The sequence below is a fragment of the Ursus americanus genome, chromosome 16, assembly GCF_024610735.1.
Source record: "Ursus americanus isolate L20-20 chromosome 16, mUrsAme1.1.p, whole genome shotgun sequence".
NCBI classification, from domain to species: Eukaryota; Metazoa; Chordata; class Mammalia; order Carnivora; family Ursidae; genus Ursus; species Ursus americanus.
Genome location: NC_142142.1, coordinates 3,092,367 through 3,112,174, shown reverse-complemented (window position 1 = coordinate 3,112,174; position 19,808 = coordinate 3,092,367). Strand labels below are relative to the sequence as shown.

At 42.6% G+C, this 19,808-nt stretch overlaps 1 protein-coding gene across 1 annotated transcript in view; it reads left to right on the top strand.

Moving 5' to 3' along the window:
• The window catches only part of NLRP14 (NLR family pyrin domain containing 14), a 62,429-nt gene that overhangs the window by 2,416 nt on the left and 40,205 nt on the right, over nt 1-19,808 (top strand). Inside the window, 12 exon segments of the mRNA XM_045783091.2 lie at nt 4,989-5,284; nt 6,050-6,116; nt 9,728-9,881; nt 9,883-10,005; nt 10,007-10,592; nt 10,595-10,663; nt 10,666-10,701; nt 10,704-11,310; nt 14,321-14,351; nt 14,353-14,483; nt 14,657-14,659; nt 16,860-17,024. Coding sequence (XP_045639047.2) covers nt 4,989-5,284; nt 6,050-6,116; nt 9,728-9,881; nt 9,883-10,005; nt 10,007-10,592; nt 10,595-10,663; nt 10,666-10,701; nt 10,704-11,310; nt 14,321-14,351; nt 14,353-14,483; nt 14,657-14,659; nt 16,860-17,024 — 2,268 coding nt within the window.

Here is a 19,808-nt window from a genome sequence, read left to right as displayed (position 1 = left end):
TCTGGGTAAGTATCTACAATTTTAGTAGTTAATGTCAACAGTGCTGAAGTGGTTTTTCCTGATTTATACTCCAACTATTTTTGCCAAATTTCCTATAAATTTTTTTAAAAGATTTTATTTATTTATTTGACAGAGATAGAGACAGCCAGCGAGTGAGGGAACACAAGCAGGGGGAGTGGGAGAGGGAGAAGCAGGCTCCCAGTGGAGCAGGGAGCCCGATGTGGGGCTCGATCCCAGGACCCTGGGATCACGCCCTGAGCCGAAGGCAGACACTTAATGACTGAGCCACCCAGGCGCCCCAATCCTATAAAAATTTTTGCTGTTTTCTTTGATTTGTCATTTGTGTTTGAATTCTTTGAAAACAGCAAGAGGTTTTAATTTCAACATAGTTAACTATATCTTCTAATATCCATTCAGATTCTCGATCATTTCCCTTATGGTGCCCAAGCTGGTGAGTCCCTCCTCTCCTAAGGTGTAATGAATATTCTCTGTTTTCCCCCCTCTGGTTTGAAGTATTAATGCCTTGCGGATTAACTCTGAGATTTGTTCTCTGAGGGTCCTAATTAATTTTTTCTGAATGGTTTACCGGTTGTCCTAATAATTTGCACTGAAATGCTTCCCTTTTCAGTTACAGTATTTCTGTTACACCTAAAATCTTATCAGATTGTCTTTTCCTGAGTTACCTACTCTGTTGCTTTGTTTGTTATGGTTGCATCATAGAGAAGGATCGATGGAGTTACATATTCAGCAATAGAGTGTAAGGCTTTGGAAGTGGTTTCGACCTGGGGCAGTTGGCTGCCCTGGGGACATCTGGCAATGTCTGAAGACACTTTGTCACAACTTAGGGAGACTGAAAGTTCTCATAGTATCTAGTGGGTAGAGGCCAGCAATACTGCTAAACACCATTTAGTGCACCTAAGTGTCCCTCAAATAAAGAATTATGTGGCTAACAATGTTAGTAGTCGTGAGGTTGAAAACTGCTATAGGAGATTCCATTAAAGAAACGAAGAAAGAAAATCAGGCCAGGGTGTATTAAAAGGGTGGGAATATCCTGCTTTCTAGATAAAATGTCACTTCCCCCAGGCCTTCTCATCTCTGCGCTTTCTAGAAAAAGAATCCCTCCTTCCTTTGTGCTCTAGAGTCCTACTAGAGCTCAGAAGGTTGCCATTACATATTTAGAAGTCCTCATCTTCCCAAAGCCCAGTGTTCTGCTCAGGGTCCAGTATCACAGAACAGGTCACACAGATTGCATTTAACCCTGAGTTCCCTGTGCCTAGAAAAGCAAAGTGAAATTAAGAAGCAGTGGTACCTACTAGAAAGAGAGTAAGCTTTGTAGTTTGATCGGCTACTTGTCAGATCTGACCTGGGCAAGTTTCAGGACTATTTTTAAGACTAAAGAAAATTTTCACGAAGAATCTATACACGGTAGACCCTCAACAAATGTGGTCATTATTAACGTGGGCTGAATGGATATTTTGAACAAATGGGCTTTAATTATAAGGGGCAAACATTTACATCAATAGATTGGCAGATTGAAATAAAACCCCTTGGCCATGGATTCCCATTTTAGTTCAGAACATGTTGGGACTTAGGAATGCCTTCACATAAGAGCAACACCAGGCAGACAGCATCTGTTTTCCTCTTCCCAAAAATATAAACAAAGGAAGACAGAACAAAAAAACAGTTCCTTCAAGAAGAGCATGAAATCTTCGGGAAGGAGGCCAGAGTACGTGGTGCTTTCTGTCAGAATTGTAGACGTCATGTAGCAGTAGAAACCCAGTAGGATTCAGAACCATACAGATTTTGGCTCAGAGACACCCGGGAAGGCAAGAGGAAAATGAAGAAAGTGTGGGATTATGAAAGCAAAGGGGAAAGAGAACATCAAGAAGGCATTGTTTTTTTTTTTTTTATAATTTTTTATTATATTATGTTAGTCACCATACAGTACATCCCCGGTTTTCGATGTAAGGCTCGATGACTCATTAGTTGTGTATAACACCCAGTGCACCATGCAATATGTGCCCTCCTTACTACCCATCACCGGTCTATCCCATTCCCCCACCCCCCTCCCCTCTGTAGCTCAAGAAGGCATTGTTAAAACAGCAATTATTAATGTGGATAGCACCCTATTGATGAGGTTGTAGAATATACGTGACGTTCAGTGGGGTGGAGTCCGGGGCCGATGACCAAGAAAGAATTCTTGAGGGGTCTTTGGTGCAAAATTGGTGGTTTATTAAAGCACAGGGACAGGACCCGTGGGCAGAAAGAGCTGCAGCCCCGGGTTGTGAGGGGTGGCTCATTATATACCACGGGGTTGGGGGAGGTGAGGAAAAAGGGAGGCTGAGAAAATACTTTCATATGTTAAAGAAGATTCACAGGATACCGGAAGCCTTGCCATTGTCAAGTTAAGGTGGTTTTGCCCTCCAGCAAGGCATTAACATTAAGGTGGTTGGGAACTTCTGGAGGCTGCAGATTATAAGGACATTTAATTGTATCTACATTCCCTTCCGGAAGCTAGGTTATTGATAGAAATGCTTCGATCTTGTAAACTGCTAAAGACATTTGTAAACTGAGGGAGACTTAAGTCTTGCAGGATTGTGGTATCCCTAGGTTAACTATTTCTTTGTCCTTTAGGGCAGCCAGGAGTGCCTGAGGAATGTCACATACATCCCATGGGGGAGGGGGGTTGCAGGGTGTCAGTTTCTGCTTTGTCCCCAGCTTGCCTTCTGTTCCCTCATCACTATAAGTTAGCTGTGTGCAGTAACTTCAATCTTTGCAGAGGTAGGGACTGTTCTTTTCCTGGTTATAGATACGAAAGTTGAATCCAAAAATAAATACCTATTGGGTTTTGCAACAGGGTGGTAATTGGTGTAAGTTACATCAGTGGAATTCTGGTTGCAAAAGTGAGATTGCAGTGGATTGTGGAAGAATAACAGGTTACGTATAGAAGACTCTGAAGAAGTTTGAGCATGAAGATGAAGTGGATGAGGAGTAAAGGGAACACTTATGTAAGACTAGATTTGGGCATGTTTATAGATCAATGAAAAAGACTGAGAGGTCAGGGAGAAGCCTTTCGGTCCTGAGAAATTTCGGTGTTCCTTTGAAGTTTCCTCAAATTTATTCCTTTTTGCTTCTTTTTAAAAAATTACTATGGAACCTGTTTGGTCACATCCTAATCTGGAATCTAGAATATTTCTGCAGTGCAGTTAAAAAAAAAAAAAAAAAAGACAAGGTCCTAAAATAGCGGATAGCTCCCTAATTACTGTGGGATGAAGTCCCGATTTACTCTGTAATTTTGGATAATTCAGTTTCTGCTTAAGAAGTAAAATCCCCCTTCTGTACATTTTTGTTTCCCTCATCCTTTTCCAGGCCCATTAGCAAGATAGGGGTAAGTGTTTTGGAGGACGGAAGGATCTCAGAGTTCTGTCTGTGCCACTTGCTAGCTCTGTCTCTCTAGTTGCTCAAGAGGAGTTGAGGCATTGAGGACACAGTTTAAGGGATGAACTGGAGGAGCCTGTGCTGAATAAGAAACTGAATACGGCACTTAAGTGGCTGATAAATAAGAGAAAAACAGGCCTCAGAAGAAGAGGATTTGATTGTATTTGAAGAACTGTCGCAGTGGGAGGGAGGGCACGGAAGCGCTCCGTTGCCTGGAGGGTGTTAGGAGAGAATGCGTGATAGGAGCCTGCGGTGAAGTGTGGGTAGTGCTTGCTGATAGTCTGGGGTGAGAGCGTCAGAACACCCTGCTGGAGTGGAACATGGTCAGGGGACCAAGGTCAGTGCTGTGAGAGAGAGCTGTTTTGGGAGCTTTAGCTTGGAACACACCCAGAATATGTGCGGTGTTGGGGAGCGGGCGCGAAAGGAGCTCGGGAGCTGGGAGCGCAGACCCTCACTGGCTGTGTATGGATTTGTGACCAGAGAGCACAGGACAAAAAGCGGTAGGTGGTGGCATATTCCAGTTGTTTGTGCTTCAAGAGTAATGCTGTGTTGGTGGGGCTGCAATAACGATGCTTTATGGGGGGAGGTTTATGTTGGGTGTTGGTCGGGGAGAGAAGGCGTGAGGAGAGTGGCCAGTACTTAGGAGCCTGGTCTGTGCCAGGTGATCGGTGAACTCGACCTCCTTTAATCCGAACTGCGGTTCTCGAAGGGTGATTCTGATCTGCTCGCTGCAGGAGAGTAAACTGAGGCTCAGAGGGTAGAATTGCGTTTATGTCTTACAGCTCATAAGTGGTGGGACTGGGAGTGACTTTGGGAAGGTGAAAGAAACCTAGAGTGGTCTGTATTAGAGGAATGTTTTTATGATAGCAAATGTAGTAAGGGGGCACTGAGTCCTGAGCCTAACACTGGGGCTTCAGTACGTGTTTGTGGAATTTATATTTTTATAAGCATTTCATTATTTTTTTAATGAACCTGTTCTTTATTATTTTTTTTTTGTTAGTTTAACTTTAGCTCTTTTCCTTCTTTTCTTTTTTTCCTTTCTTTTGTTTTCTTTCCTTTACTTTTATTTCCTTGCCTCGCCCTTCCCTGTCCGGCCCTTCCCTCCCCCTTTCCTTTCTTAACATATATGTATTATTTGATTCGAGGGTACAGGTCTGTGATTCATCAGTCTTACACAACACCCAGCGCTCACCACAACACATACCCTCCGGTGTCCATCACCCAGCCACCCCACTCCGCACCCCATCCCCCTCCAGCAACCCTCAGTTTGTTTCCTGAGATTATGAGTCTCTTACGGTTTTTCTTTAAGGATTTATTTTTATTTTAGAGAGAGTGTGTGCAGGAGGAGGGGCAGAGGGAAAGGAGTAAAGAGTCTTAAGCCGACTCTGCGCGCTGAGCACGGAGCCGTGCACCGGGCTCGATTTCACGACCCTGAGATCCCCACCTGAGCAGAAACCAAGAGTCTGATGCTCAGCCAACTGCACCACCCAGGTGCCCCTGTTCATATTTCTCTGATGTTTCCCACTGAAGCCTGAATTTTGATCCGTGAGCAAACTGACAGATGGGTCGTCACCTTCCCTCTTTCCTGATTTTGGGCTGCTGTCGCATCTGGAAGAGCTAAACAAAGAGGAATTGAATAAGTTCAAATTACTTTTAAAGAATGAGACCGTGGAGCCCAGGGACTGCCAGATACCCTGGGCTGAGGTGAAGAAGGCCAGTCGAGAGGACCTGGCTTATTTGATGAAAAAATATTTTCCAGGGGACCAAGCCTGGGATGTGGCTCTCAAAGTCTGTGGCAAGATGAACCTGAAGGATCTGTGTGAGAGAGCAACAGCAGAGATCAGCTGTGAGTGATGATCCGACGGGTCTGGGGCTGGGGGCAGGATGTGCTTCTGAGGCCCGTCGCCATGATTCCATGAGAGGGACTTGGGGGTTAAACCGTTGGATCATTTGAGAAACCCTGAAGAGGCAGGAGGGTTTTGAGTACTATTACTCAGCCTGGCTCCTTAATTGGGGATGATTCAACCATCTTGTACCAATTCGGGTGATTAAAGGAATTGAGTGGTAAGAATTGTCCCATCTAGTGTTCCTTTGCCTGAACTGCAAATGGCCAGAGGTTACATTAAATTTTAAATACCTTAAAATCGGATTTAAAATCTTTGCTAAAATATGAGGAATGAGAAAAATATTAAGGGGCGTAAGCCAAGCTGATATTTCTCGTCATTCCTCAGTATGAAATACTATAGACATCAAAAACTTCTTGTGTACTTGACAAGGCTTTACAGCTACAAAGTTGTATCCATTATTTCCTACGAGCCTCACCATATTCCTGGGAGGTCAGCGTAGACAGGAAGCAGACTTAGACTACGGCACCTGCCTTAGGATTACAGAACGGAGGGCCTGGCAAGAGTCCCTGCTTCAGTGCGGTTGGACAACACGTCACTTCTCCCTTAGCTAAGCTGGTGCAGTCTGAGGCTCTGTTGGCGCCAGTTTTGTTAAGCCCAGATGTCCTAGAATTGGGCCGCTGGGGACAATTCTAGCCCCTGTTCTAGCTATCACTAGAGTTCCCCTTGTCTTTGGTAATCTCACGATCCTGCTGGAATTTGTGCAGGGACAGCCCAGATGGTAGGACCAGAGGACGCCAGGACACAAGACGAACGAGATAATCAGGAGGCAATGCAGGGAGAGTAGATGTGTTTTGTTTTGTTTTTAGACTTGGGAGGAGCCTGAGGGTTTGAAGTGTGATGGGGGTTTATGCCCCAGGGGACAGTTGTTGATGATTATTCAAAAAGAGTCAACCAAACTGGCTCTCTGGCCAAGGTCAGAATCAGGGCCATGTTAATTTCGGTGCCTCAGTGAGAGGAGTGTATGCAAATGCCCAGTCGGGAGTTCACAGTCTCATGCAGAAGGGTATATTCTTGTCTTACTTTACAGATTAAAGAGTCCCTGAGTTTGGCAGGGGCTGTTGGGTTTATGACATCCACTCTCTTCCTTTAGAAATTATCCTGTAATTGAGTTCCAGGAGTGGTGACCAACTAGTCCATATAGAATGTAATTTCTAGAACCAGGTCTTCTTAGTCTTAGTTCAATACCATTTCCATTCCCCCTACGTTGTTTTCAATTCCATGTAGTTGAATTCTAGTTTGTATAAATGGAATTACAGTAGAAAGAAAACTGGAACAGGTGAGCAATTATTCTTAACCTAGCTATGCTGCTTTCTGATGGGCCACATTATTTCATTCAAGAAGTAATTGAGACCTACTTTATTCCAAGCACTAATAAGTAAGAATTGCTTATTGTGTTAAATGATCTTGAAGATAACTTTCTGCTTTGACCTTAATTTCTGATTCAGTATAAGGAAGTTTGTTCTTGTGGTATTACTGGCCATAAATTTAGGAAATCAGGATTCCACCTCATAGAAGTTAATTGTTAGAAAATTTGGAAGATAGATAAAAGTATAATGAAGGAAGTAAAAATCATCCTCATAATCCGAATTTTCTTTTAAGTACTGCATTGTACAAGATATTATACCATAAAGAGTGTCTGCCTTGTAACATGTACCTTCTGGAGGCAATCTAAGCTTGAACTAGTGGGATAGGAATTATGTTAGATGTTCGTACTGAGTACCCTGGTAGAACAAAGAAAAGAATTATTTACTTTAAAAAAATATAGCTTGTGAGATATGCTGTGAAAAATATACCATGTTTTGAGAAATATGAAAGGAACTATTCTAGCGTTGGGGTTCACAGAAGATTTCTCTGAAATAGTGACATTTAAGATCTAAAAAAGGAATTGGACTTTATAGGGTGAAACTGTTTTCATTCTGCTTGGACACTTGGGAATATTTTTAAAATTTTAATTCCAGTACAGTTAACACACAGTATTGCATTAGTTTCAGATGTACAATATAGTGATTCCACAATTCTGTACATTACTCAGTGCTCACCATGATAAGTGTCCTCTTAATCCCCTTCACCTCTTTCCCCCGTCCCCCCACCCACCTCCCCTCTGGTGACCATCAGTTCTCTATAGTTAAGAATCTGTTTCTTGGGGCGCCTGGGTGGCTCAGTCATTAAGCGTCTGCCTTCGGCTCAGGGCGTGATCCAGGCGTTCTGGGATCGAGTCCCACGTCAGGCTCCTCCGCTGGGAGCCTGCTTCTTCCTCTCCCACTCCCCCTGCTTGTGTTCCCTCTCTCTCTGGCTGTCTCTATCTCTGTTAAATAAATAAATAAAATCTTAAAAAAAAAAAAAAGAATCTGTTTCTTGGTTTTCTCTTTTTTTTCCTTTGTCCATTTATTTTGTTTCTTAAATTCTACATATGAGTGAAATCATGTGGTATTTGTCTTTCTCTGACTTATTTCACTTAGCATTATATTCTCTAGATCCATCCATGTTGTTGCAGATGGCAAGATGTCATTTTTTATGGCTGAGTAATATTCCATTGTAGAGATACACCACTTATTTATCCATTCATCTATTAATAAACATTTGAGTTGCTTCCATGTCTGACAATTGTAAGTAATGCTGCAATAAAATAAGGGTGCTTATATCTTTTTGAATTAGTGTTTTCATATTCTTTGGGTAAATACCCAGTAGTGGAATTACTGGATCACATGGTAATTCTGTTTTTAATTTTTGGAGGAACCTGCATACGAGGAACCTCTACTGTTCTCCACAGTGGCTGCACCACCAACAGTGCACGAGGGTTTCTTTTTCTCCACATCCTCACCAGCACTTGTTGTTTCTTGTGGTGTTAATTTTAGCCATTCTGACAGGTGTGAGGTGATAACTCAGTATAGTTTTGATTCGCATTTCCCTGATGATGAGTGATGTTGAGCATCTTGTGTTTGTTGGCATCTGTATGTCTTCTTTGGAGAAATGCCTGTTCATATCTTCCCATTTTTTTTTTTAAAGATTTTATTTATTCGACAGAGATAGAGACAGCCAGCAAGAGAGGGAACACAAGCAGGGGGAGTGGGAGAGGAAGAAGCAGGCTCATAGTGGAGGAGCCTGATGTGGGGCTCGATCCCAGAACGCTGGGATCACGCCCTGAGCTAAAGGCAGACGCTTAACCACTGTGCCACCCATGCGCCCCCAATATCTTCCCATTTTTAACTGAAATATTCGTTTTTTGGTGTTGAGTTGTAGAAGTTCTTTTTTTTCTTCTTCTTTTTTTTAATGTTAAGTAATCTCTATACCCAACATGGGGCTTGAATTTACAACCGAGAGTCAGTCACATGCTCCGCCGACTGAGCCAGCCAGGAGCCCCAACTTGTAGAAGTTCTTTATATAGTTTGGGTACTAACCCTTTATCAGATATATCCTTTGCAAATATCTTCTCTCATTCAGTAGGCTGTGTTTTAGTTTTGTCGATTTGTTTCCTTTGCTGTGCAAAAGATTTTTATTTTCATGCGGTCCCAGTAGTTTATTTTTACTTTTGTTTTCCTTGCCTGAGGAAACATATCTAGAGAAGGGAATACTTTGCTTTTTTTTTTTTTTTTAATATTCTTCAGGCTCTGCTTCAATGTTCGTTTCTATTAATGTTTTACTATAAACAGGATTACTTTAATCTGTGGATTCAGATATATCTTCAGGTCCTCCCTGGCTGTCGCCGTTAATTCTGTTCTTTTCGCGTGGGGCTGATCAGTCTCATCTCCATATAGTCCTCTTTTTTTTCTCTTTAGAGGAAAAGTACAAAGAAAACCTACTTCTTTTTTTTTTGTTTTATTTAAATTCAAGTTAGTTAACATACAGTGTATTATTAGTTTCGGGAGGAGAAATTAGTGATTCATCAGTTGCGTAGAACACCCAGTGCTCATTACATCAGGTGCCTTCCTTAATGCCCATCACCAGTCACCTCTTCGCCCGCACCCACCTCCCCTCTAGGAACGCTCAGTTTGTTTCCTAGAGTCCAGCATCTCTTACGGTTTGTATCCCTCTCAATTTTCATCTTTTTATTTTTCCTTCCCTTCCCCTATATTCATCTGTTTTGTTTTTTAAATTTCACGTATGAGTGAAATCATGTGGTATTTGTCTTAAGAGAACGTATTTCTAGAGTGAATCTAATTTTTACTTTCCACCCCAGATTCATGCTTTTGCATGATCAGTTTTGTTTTTTCACAATTTCTTATGCAGCTTTTAAATCTACAGGAAGCTTTTTTTGTTTTACTTATATTCTTATCTAAACTAGCTGCGCTTTTATTTGAGCCAAGTCCAGTGTTCTTAACACTGCAATTCATAGAATTTGCTTTGATATGTTTATCTCTGTGTTTTATCCTGCTACATTCTGACTTAGGTGATGGAACAGAATACAGAATCCAAATAAAGGAAAAATATTGTATCATGTGGGATAAGAAGTGTGTGTTTGGAGAACCTGAAGATTTCCATCCTGGAGTTGCTTAGGAAGATGGAGAACTGTGGGAGCATCTGTTCAACGTGAATGTTAAAAACTGGTGAGCAGCCACAGACGGTCGTGCTCCAGGGGGCTGCTGGAGTTGGGAAAACAACCTTGGTGAGAAAAGCAATAGTAGGTTGGGCCTCGGGCAATCTCTATCAGCAGAGGTTTAGCTGTGCTTTTTTATTTCAATGCAAGAGAAATCGACCAGTTGAGAGAAGGAATCTTTGTTCAAATGATATCAAAGGACTGGCCCAGCACGGAAGGCCCTATTGAAAGGATAATGTCCCAGCCGAGTAGTCTCCTTTTTCTTACTGATAGTTTCGATGAACTGAGCTTTGCCTTTGAGGAACCTGAGTTTGTGCTATGCAGCGACTGGACCCCACTACACCCAGTGTCCTTCCTTATGAGTAGGCTGCCGAGGATAGTGATGCTCCCTGCGTCATCTTTATTGGTGACAACCAGACTCACAGCTTTTAAGAAACTAAAGCCTTTATTGAAGAACCGGCGTTCTGTAGAGCTGCTGGGTATGTCCAAGGGTGCAAGAAAGGAGTATATTTACCAGTTTTTTGAAGACAAGAAGAGGGCCTTGCGGGTATTCAGTTCACTAAGAAGCAATGAGATGCTTTTCAGCATGTGCAAAGTCCCCCTGGTGTCCTGGGCCATCTGCACCTGTCTGGAGCAGCAGATGGAGATGGGTGCTGATGTCTCATTAACCTGCAAAACAGCCACAGCTGTGTTCACCTGCTCTTTCTCTAGCCTCTCCCACCAGTAGATCCCAGTCTACCCAACCAAACCCAATTGAGGAGCCTGCGCCACTTGGCTGCCAGAGGACTATGACATCTGTGTTTTACAGGGAAGATCTCAGAAGCATGGTTTAACTAAAGCGGATGTGTCGATTTTCCTGGACATGAATTTTCTTCAAAAGGACATGGAGTATGAAAATTGCTATGTGTTCACCCACCTGCATGTTCAGGAGTTTCTTGCAGCTATGTTCTACGTGTTGAAAGACAGGTGGGGGACCAGGGACCGTTCCCTTCAGTCTTTGGAAGATTTCAAGCTACTGCTTGAGAGCAGCAGTGGTAAAGATCCCCATATGATGCAGATGAAATGCTTTTTGTTTGGTCTTTTGAATGAAGATCTAGTAAAACCACTGGAGACCACTTTGAACTGTAAAATGTCACTGGACATAAAAGGGAAGATCCTTCGGTGGCTGGAGATACTGGAGAACAGCGAACATTTCCCAGCATAGCTAGAATTTCTGGAGTTGTTTCTCTAGCTGTATGAGACTCAAGATGAAGCATTTATAAGCCAGGCAATGAGATGTTTCCAAAAGGTCGTCATCGATGTTTGTGGGAAAGTCCATTTGCTTGTGTCTTCATTCTGCCTTAAGCACTGCCTATGTTTATGGACCATTAAACTGTCTGTAACTGTGTTATTTGAGAAGATGTTAAACTCAAGCCCCCCATCTGAACTTTGGTAAGTGGGGAAGTGCCCCCCTCGGGGTGTGAGGGAAGTAAATTTCATCAGAGGGAGGGGAGGGGAATTGTTTAGCTGAGGTCCCAGAGCCGGGTTTACCCTTCAGAGTTGTCCCACCGTGAGGCAAGGAGGCCAAACACTAAAATCCCGCACTGACCAGTTATAGCTACTGGTGGGGAAAGGACAAAAACTTGCCTGTCTTGGCCTGAGGGCAAGATCGAGAAAGGGGCGTGGCTGAGAGCAGTCACCTGGTAACACTCAACAACTAGAACTAATCTCTAGTCCTCCGGGAGGGATGTGGCCTAGTGCAAAGTTGGATCCATTATGGTAGATAGATTTAACTTTAAAAAGAATGCACTCCAGAAGGACTAGAGACCGGAAATTTCTTGCTGAAGCTAGTTGACACAGGGCATCTGTCTGGGCCATGTTCCTCTGTAAGCTACCGGCCTAGCTTACCTTCCCCATTGCCTGGACACAGGTCAGCCTTTGCTTTGTAGTCCATGAAAGGTCTCAGCCCTTTAACACCTAACAGGAGTGTCTGGTTTGGGTAAGAAATAGTAGGAGCTGAATGAGTATTTTGAAAGAATAAATGAATCTTTAGTGTTTGATGCCTATTTTACTCTCTTCCGTGAGTTGCCTTTTCTGACTCGATCCATCTATGTCTAGGGGAAGAATTGAACTATGGGATTTGCTCTAGATTTAACTGAAATTGAGGGTTTACTGTGTGGTTTATAGTTGTATAATACATGGGATATTTAACCAGTTATCCAACTTGATGTTGGTCAAAAGCGTATCCCTATTTTTGATATTAGAAAACTGTGATTCAGAGAAGTTCACCTAGAAAGTAAGTGTACCATCATTGATGCCAGCACACATCAGATAATAGCCAGCATCTGCTTGACGCATGCCGACAGTCTTCTGAGTCCCAGTTCTCCTCATCTCTCAACAATCCCAGGAAGATGCTGTTATTTTCATTTTACTAGTAAAACCCTGAGGTACCAAGAAGATACAAACTTGACTGAGGTCACACATCTGATTAAGTCCTTGGTTTTCCAGCTCAACCCACGCTGCCTCATTGCCATTAGGTACAGTTGCAGAACCATGTCTCTTACAAGGACCTACATTTTTATTTCTCTTCTGCTGTGGGAATAGGAATTGTAGGCTGAGATGCTGTGACCTTTACTGTCCTTGGGGTGTTGTAAATAATCTCCTTTAGTCTGTTTCCTTCATTCTGACTTAGTAGTTCGGTTTAGAGCTCTGATTGAACCCAGGGCATTAGAATGTATTTTATGTCCGATAATATTAGGAAGGCATTCTGGCCTTTATATTGCTAGTCCTCATGCTGCCTTCCCCTCACCTGTGTTCTAGTGTTATCTAATATTAGAGTTGGCATTGTTGCTGAAGCAAGTCTGAGAGCCCAGTATTTTAAGAGGCGCACTATAGGTGGGTGTCTTCTATGACGTAACGTAAATTTAACAACATCTCTGTCCACCATTATATCCTGTGGCATTTCTACATAGTAAGCACTTAAATGTTTGATTTATTGCCTAGTTTTGTCAAATTTAAGGCCTCAGGTGATGTAGAGACAACACTCTGCAATGTTATTCAATCCAAGGTAAGAAAGGTCTGGGGGAATCAATATTTATTGAGTAGTGAAGGAGATAAGGATATGCCACCCCAAAATATGCCACTTTTCCATAAGAAGTAAGAACTCAGCTGTCTTAAATCTCCTCCCTGGAAGCATTTTCTCTACTTTCTTCTTGGAGACAGAAGTTGGCCCTGTGCCCAGGCCGACTCTGTCACAAACTGTCCTGTCTCCTCTGTTCTCTTTAGGGTCCATTTATCTCTCTAACAAGTCATTTGTTTTTCCATAAGTGCCTTTTCTCCCCCTGCCTTTTTCCTGCTAAATTAGCTATATTAACCCCAAATTCTACCTACCCCTTTAAGTTACTCACTGAATTTCACCCACATGTATCCAAAATGCACATGCTAATCCAACTTGTATGCTTTTCTCTTGTCCTTTGTCCCATTTACAGGGCCCCAGCTAGAAGCTTAGGAGGGCACGAGGAAAATACTTTTCCTCTCCTACAGCAGCTGTCTGGATAAGGCAACGTGCTAGACTTTTATATGTCTTAATATGAATAAGGGCAGCTACCAGTTGTAAGGACTTACAATGGAAAACATTTGCCAAGCCTTTTCTATAGATTGTCTTATTGAATATTCACAGTAATCGTAAGAAATAGATACTGTTATCTTGTTTAATGAAGATAATATGTCAGCTGAGGCTCACCTAAGTTAGTAGCGCTGCCGGCATCACCCGTGTTAGTGAAATGGGAGAGCTGGGACGCAGGACTGGCGTTCTAGAGCTTAATCATAAGGCTGTTCTGTTTTATTCCTTATTAACCTTTGTTTGTCATGAGCTTGTTGAAAGTATGCCTGATAAATTATACAACATTTACGAATTCAGAGTGCTTTTGTGTCTGCACTAAACTTGACTATTAGAGCCTCACAATCCTGTGAAGGGAGATGGAATTCCCATTTCATAGATGAAGAAAGCTCAGAGTTCCTAGAACTGAAGTGACTTACCTAAAGTCAGGTAGCTAGTAGACTGGAGAACTGGAGCTCATAGCCCATGGTTCTTAATCTCCGCCCATGTGCCTGGATCTCTACCCACCATGCCTATCCTTACTCTTTGTGGTCTTACATTATTTTTCTTCTTGATACTGGCTCTTTGGATATTTGAAGACCTCTGTTCTCCTTCATAAGTCTCGTGCTCCAAAATGAAGTCTCTCCGGCGTAATTTTGTATGTTGAAGGGGTGAGGGAGTTACTGGGCAAACAAAGCCTCCCAGAGTGCCCAGACTTTTGGGTGCACTGCACCCGCGCCAGGCCTGCCCTGATGCACTCGCCATTTCCAGAATAACTTACTTCCACCTGATACCATCTTCTGAGACTCCCCGGGCTGAAACAGATACATCGGTCTTGTCTTTTTCTCGATTATTTAGGGAAAGGGATGGTGGTCACATTACTCACTGCTGGCAAAGATGTCTGTTCTGTGCTTCATACAAATGAGCGCTTGAGAGAACAGGACCTGTGTGGTAGCAGCCTCGATGAATTAGCCGTGAAGACTTTTTATCAAGACCTGAGACACCCAAACTGTAAACTACAAAAACTGTTATAAGTTTGTCATGGTAAAATTTCGTGGAATTATTTCAGTGTTCTTTGTCCCACCTCCCACTACTACTTATTAGGGAGATCCAATGACAAACGGATACTTCAAATCCACTGTGTAAAATACTCTAAGAACACCCACAGTAGAAACTCTGGGCATGTGGGGGCATGACTAGCTTGTTCTGGGAAAGATTGCATGCAGTGTAGCAGCTGCTGGCGTGTGGTTTTTGAGGCTTGATAAAGAATTTTCTAGGTGAAGAACAACAAAGAGGTAAGGCATTCTAGGCAGCTCAACAGAGCACTTTCAAAGGTAAGCTCTGGAGCATGCTATTTTCAAAATTTTTCTGTTGAGTAATTTACATTTAATAAAACGCAGAGCTATGTCTAGTTAAGTTTTGGCAATTGCATATACCTGTGTAACCAAACAGTCAAGATAGAAAACATCACCTCTGGAAGTTTCCTTCTTCCCTCTTCTATTCAGTTTTCTTACCCTATCCAGTCTCAGCAGCAACCACTTCTAACCTTTTATCACTACAGATGAGCTTGTTCTGTTCCTGTAAATAACTGAGATCGTTCCACATGGTTAGCATGTACTTGTCGTGTCAGTACTCTTTCGCGCAACAAAATATTCTTAAAGATTTACCCGTGCGGGTGGTTGCATGTTTTGATAGTTCATTGCTGATGAGGAGGCCACCATATGCTGGACTGCAACTCCTTCCTTCTCTTTTGAATAGACCCCCGGGCCGTTTCCAGTTTTTGGCTCTTATAAATAAGGCTGCTAGGACTATTCTTGGACACATTTTGTGTGTGATACAGGTTTTCGGCTCTCGGGCTAATACTTCAGAATGGAATTGCTAGTTCACAGATGGGTGTTAACTTGTTAGGAAATTGCCAACTGGTTCTTTAGAGTGGTGGTACCATTTTTTAGGCTTACCAGCAACATAGGAAAGTCCCCACTGCTCCTCATCCTTGCCAGCATTTGCTGTTTCGGTCTTTATTATCTCTTAATTTGATTCTACAGACCCTATCACTTACTTACTTTGGCTGGTTTACGCATCTTTCTCCTTGTCTCCTGGCTGTGCTAGGAGCTGGAACTGACCCTGGTAGTCCTATATTCGGTGCCCATCACTGCTCAAGGCCTCATCGGTGCTCAGTAATATGTGCTGAGTGCTGAACAAATGATTAGCACTGGAGATTGATGCTCTTTGGGTGGGGTGGGGAGGAGACGGGCTTCCCCCTAAGTATTTCCCTTGGAATCTCCATGTGTTTAGTGAGATTGACCTTAGCTTTCAAGTAACCAGACTTGGCCTGGTTTTGATTAAGGGGTTCCTGGAAATGCTCTTCCTTCACCTGCAGACATCTCCCCTACATTTCACTTTCACTGAATGTCATCAGTCTAAAGCCCTAACAAGAGCTACTGCCTTCTTTTGGGCTAAATGGCTTCCTCTTCTACAATGCGAGGGCTCCTTGGGGGAGGACACCATGAAGGTGGCACGTAGTCTTTCCCACCATAGAGTAGCCTACCTTCTTCAAGTCCTTTTTCCTTAACACATGCAATTGTACTTTCGGTGTATATTTAGTGAGTGCATTAGGCACTTTTCCCAGATGATGATGGCTAGGGCTGTAAACAGGTAGAAGCTTTGTTTTCTTTTGCCTGGCCGGAAGGACGGTGAGGGTGAAGGGTAGGTGGTGGGCAAAAGGGAGGAGAGGTGATGTTACAAAGGGATGTTTTGAACAGTTAGCAGTGTGAACATGTTGGGCATTGGGGGCTAGCAGAGCCATTTAGGGAAGAATCTGGTATAGCTAAGAGTGCCTGAGTAGCAGATAACAACTAGGAAGAAAGATGGGCATATTTAATTTCCTCCCGTATTTAGCTTCAGGCGATCTCCGCACATCTAAGTCCATGAGAGGACAGCATATTTTGCAGTAATAGGTTTCTCTAATGATGCCCATCAAACAGTTGCTATCAACTGTGAGCTCACCCTGGGTTATTTAAAGGGTTAAATATTGTGAATTAATGCTGTAATTGAAGTATTTGGAATATCCCCCATTATTTGAGGTAGTCCTTACTGGAATTGAGTTCAAAAACTCTCCTTCTGCTTTTCCTGATGTTATTACCTTCTTTTCCTTCAAAGTCAAAAAAAGTTGAGAGTATCCGTTGTCAGGATGTAATGGACATCTAAGTTGTAACCCAACTGTTTCACTAAGCAACGTCCTCAAACTGGTTTATAACCACCTGTGAAATACGAGAAACTCCAAGTAAGATAAGAAATGACGGGAATATTTAGATATCTAAGAGTTGTATTTGAAAAGCAAGGGAACGCTGTATCCAGGATAGAGATAATTTTGTAATTCTTCCTGCATATTTTTCCTCTGAAGGATGAAATTTCTTTCTTTCCCCGGCGGTTGTCAGGATATTGCTAGTTCTTTGACTCACAGCCAGAATCTGATGCATCTTGACCTGAAAGGGAGTGATATTGGGGACAATGGAGTAGAGTCATGCAAAGCCTTGAAACACCTAGAGTGTAAACTACAGAATCTGAGGTAAGTCATGAGTTATTTTTGTTACAATTGAGACTTTTGTCTGTCCAAATACACTCTTACAGCCTTGACTTGCTGTTCATAGGGCCAGCTTCAATCTATTTTCATGATATGGAATAGCAGGAATCAGATTCAGGGTGATTTCCTCCTGATAGGACTTTTAACTGCTCCCATCCCCCCACTGAAGACCCCCCCCCCTTATTGTACAGTTCCATGTCTCCATTTCCTAAATTAAAAAAAAAAAATTTATAAGGATTTAAAATTTTTCATATTTAAGTGCAGCCTTATGTATATTCGTTGTATCTTCAAATGCTTACAGGAAAGAATGCACTAATGGTAACTGGGGACAGTGCTCAGCAGGCTCAGTTTTACTTTTTTTTTTTTTTAAGGTTTTTGTTGTTGTTGTTGTTGTTGTTGTTTTAATTCATGAAAGATAGGGAGGGAAGCAGAGGAGAAGCAAGCTCCTCATGGAGCAGGGACCCTATGCGGGACTCCATCCCAGGACCCTGGGATCACGACCCAAGCTGAAGGCAGACACCTAACTGACTGAGCCACCCAGGTGCCTACTTCTTCTTCTTCTTCTTTTTTTTTTTTTTTAATAAAGAGGAGTTTTACTTGTTTTGATAGTGAATCACCCTCACCTTATAATTGCAACTCAGTGACCCATACAGAAAGGTGAGGAGAAAGAGCACAGCGGCTGTCAGCTGTCATGGTGCTTGTGTGCTCCCACACACTGTGGATCCTAGTGGTGGGTCTGATTTTTTTTTTTTGTCCCTGAAAGTGAGAGGGTTGACAGTCCTACTTTGTCGCCACATTATGTGACTGATTTCAAGGGAGATCTCATTTTCCAGTGAAAGGTTTTTAATTCTGTTTCTTACAAAATAAAACCAAAAGCAAAACAAAAAAATCCTTGTAGTAAATTTACCTTAGAAATTTTTATAGGGGCACCTGGGTAGCGCAGTCGTTAAGGCGTCTGCCTTCGGCTCAGGGCGTGGTCCTGGCGTTCTGGGATCGAGTCCCACATCGGGCTCCTCCGCTGGGAGCCTGCTTCTTCCTCTCCCACTCCCCCTGCTGTGTTCCCTCTCTCGCTGGCTGTCTCTGTCAAATAAATAAATAAAATCTTTTAAAAAAAAAAAAAAAAGAAATTTTTATAATCCCTGGATTCACTTGGAGGTGGGGCAAGACAGAACCCTGATGCGTGAAAGGCCAGGATAGGTCTGTATTTGTCAGAAGCAAATTATAAACTATACATAGAAAGCATAAGTAAAATCTGGACCAAGCCCTTTTTGACAGTAGGCAGGTGAACTGTATTACCACTGGACATTCTTGAAGTCTCACGAGGTTTTATAGGATGAGATTCACTTAGAGCATGTCTGGAAAGTTGCTGGATGCTTCCTGAACATGGGTTGAGTTCAGTTGTTGGCAGAGACCAGATTGGGGTATTGGTTTTACTGTCAAGTAGTCTTAGGACATTGTGAGGATTTTTCCAGTAACCTGCAGACTCTAGTCTGGAACCCAGGTGAGAAGTAGGTCATTGGTTCTTGCTACTAGCATGTTAGTAGCAAAAAGCTGTTAAATGGAGGGAAAGAGGTTTTCTTAAAGTGGGAGCCATGAGTCCAAGACAAAATGCCTTGGCACTTGACAGAGCAGTAGGACTTGCTAAGATCTTTTTCATCAGTTGACATTTGAACAATATTTTCCACTGATAGACCCAGTTACTAGGCTTTCAAATAGGAAACTGTCTGTCTGGGTCAATTAGTAGGGCTCCTTGTACCAGTAAATAAAATGTTTTGGCAGCAAAAGTCATCAGAGCTTTGTAATCATTGAACATGGCATTATGTAGGACTGGATGTTCTCCCATTGTGGCTGACCCCCGGAAGTAATCGATGGTCTTATAGACCTCCTATTAACACTCTGGAAGAAGGTTCGGATTTGTGCTTGCTTTAGCCCTCATGACAGCTGTGGGCAGTCGACTGGCCACGGTAGTCTGGTTTGTGCACAGATCGTGCTGAGCTTAACACTGTAGAATCGCATTTTGATATTGTACTTTCCCACTGATTCTAGGTGATGTGAGCAGTGAGTATTGATGAATTAGGAGGTCTTTGCCAGGCTGCCTCACAAAATATCCCCAATTAGCATAGGAACTTTGAAAATTTAAAGTATTTAAGAAAACTTTAAATTGCTGAGAGACTCCTATTGTCCCTTGTACGTGAGCATACTAGAAAGGTACATTCAATCGCTGATTTTCATGTGAATATTTCACTGTAATATTTACTAAATGTTCCCCTCCAGTAGAGGAGAAAGATCTGTTCTCCTTGTCCTGATAACTTTTCCGCATGTGGGCCTGATCATAGGGTAGCTTTTAAAGTATGTTGAGCAAATAAGGGGAAAAACAAAAATCTTGGGCATACTAGTAACACCTCATTGTGCCCAGAATCGTTTTTTTGAAGTTTTTTTATTTATTAATTAGAGAGTGAGAGCGTGTAAGGGGGCCGGGTCAGAGGGAGAGGGAAAAGTAGGCTCCCCGCTGAGCAGGGACATGGGGCTCAGTCCCAGGACCCGGGGATCATGACCTGAGCAGAAGGCAGATGCTTAACCGACAGCCACCCAGGCGCCCCTGCCCAGAATCGTTATTTTGCCTAGGCTCTGCAACTGGGGGTTACAAAAGCAAGGGGAGGGAGCAATTGTTGATTCCACCAAATAGCCAAAATGCAAAACACACCCTACATCTTCAAAGATTTTTGAATTAGAGGACTAATATTCCAGAAGGGTAGCTCATAAAATAGT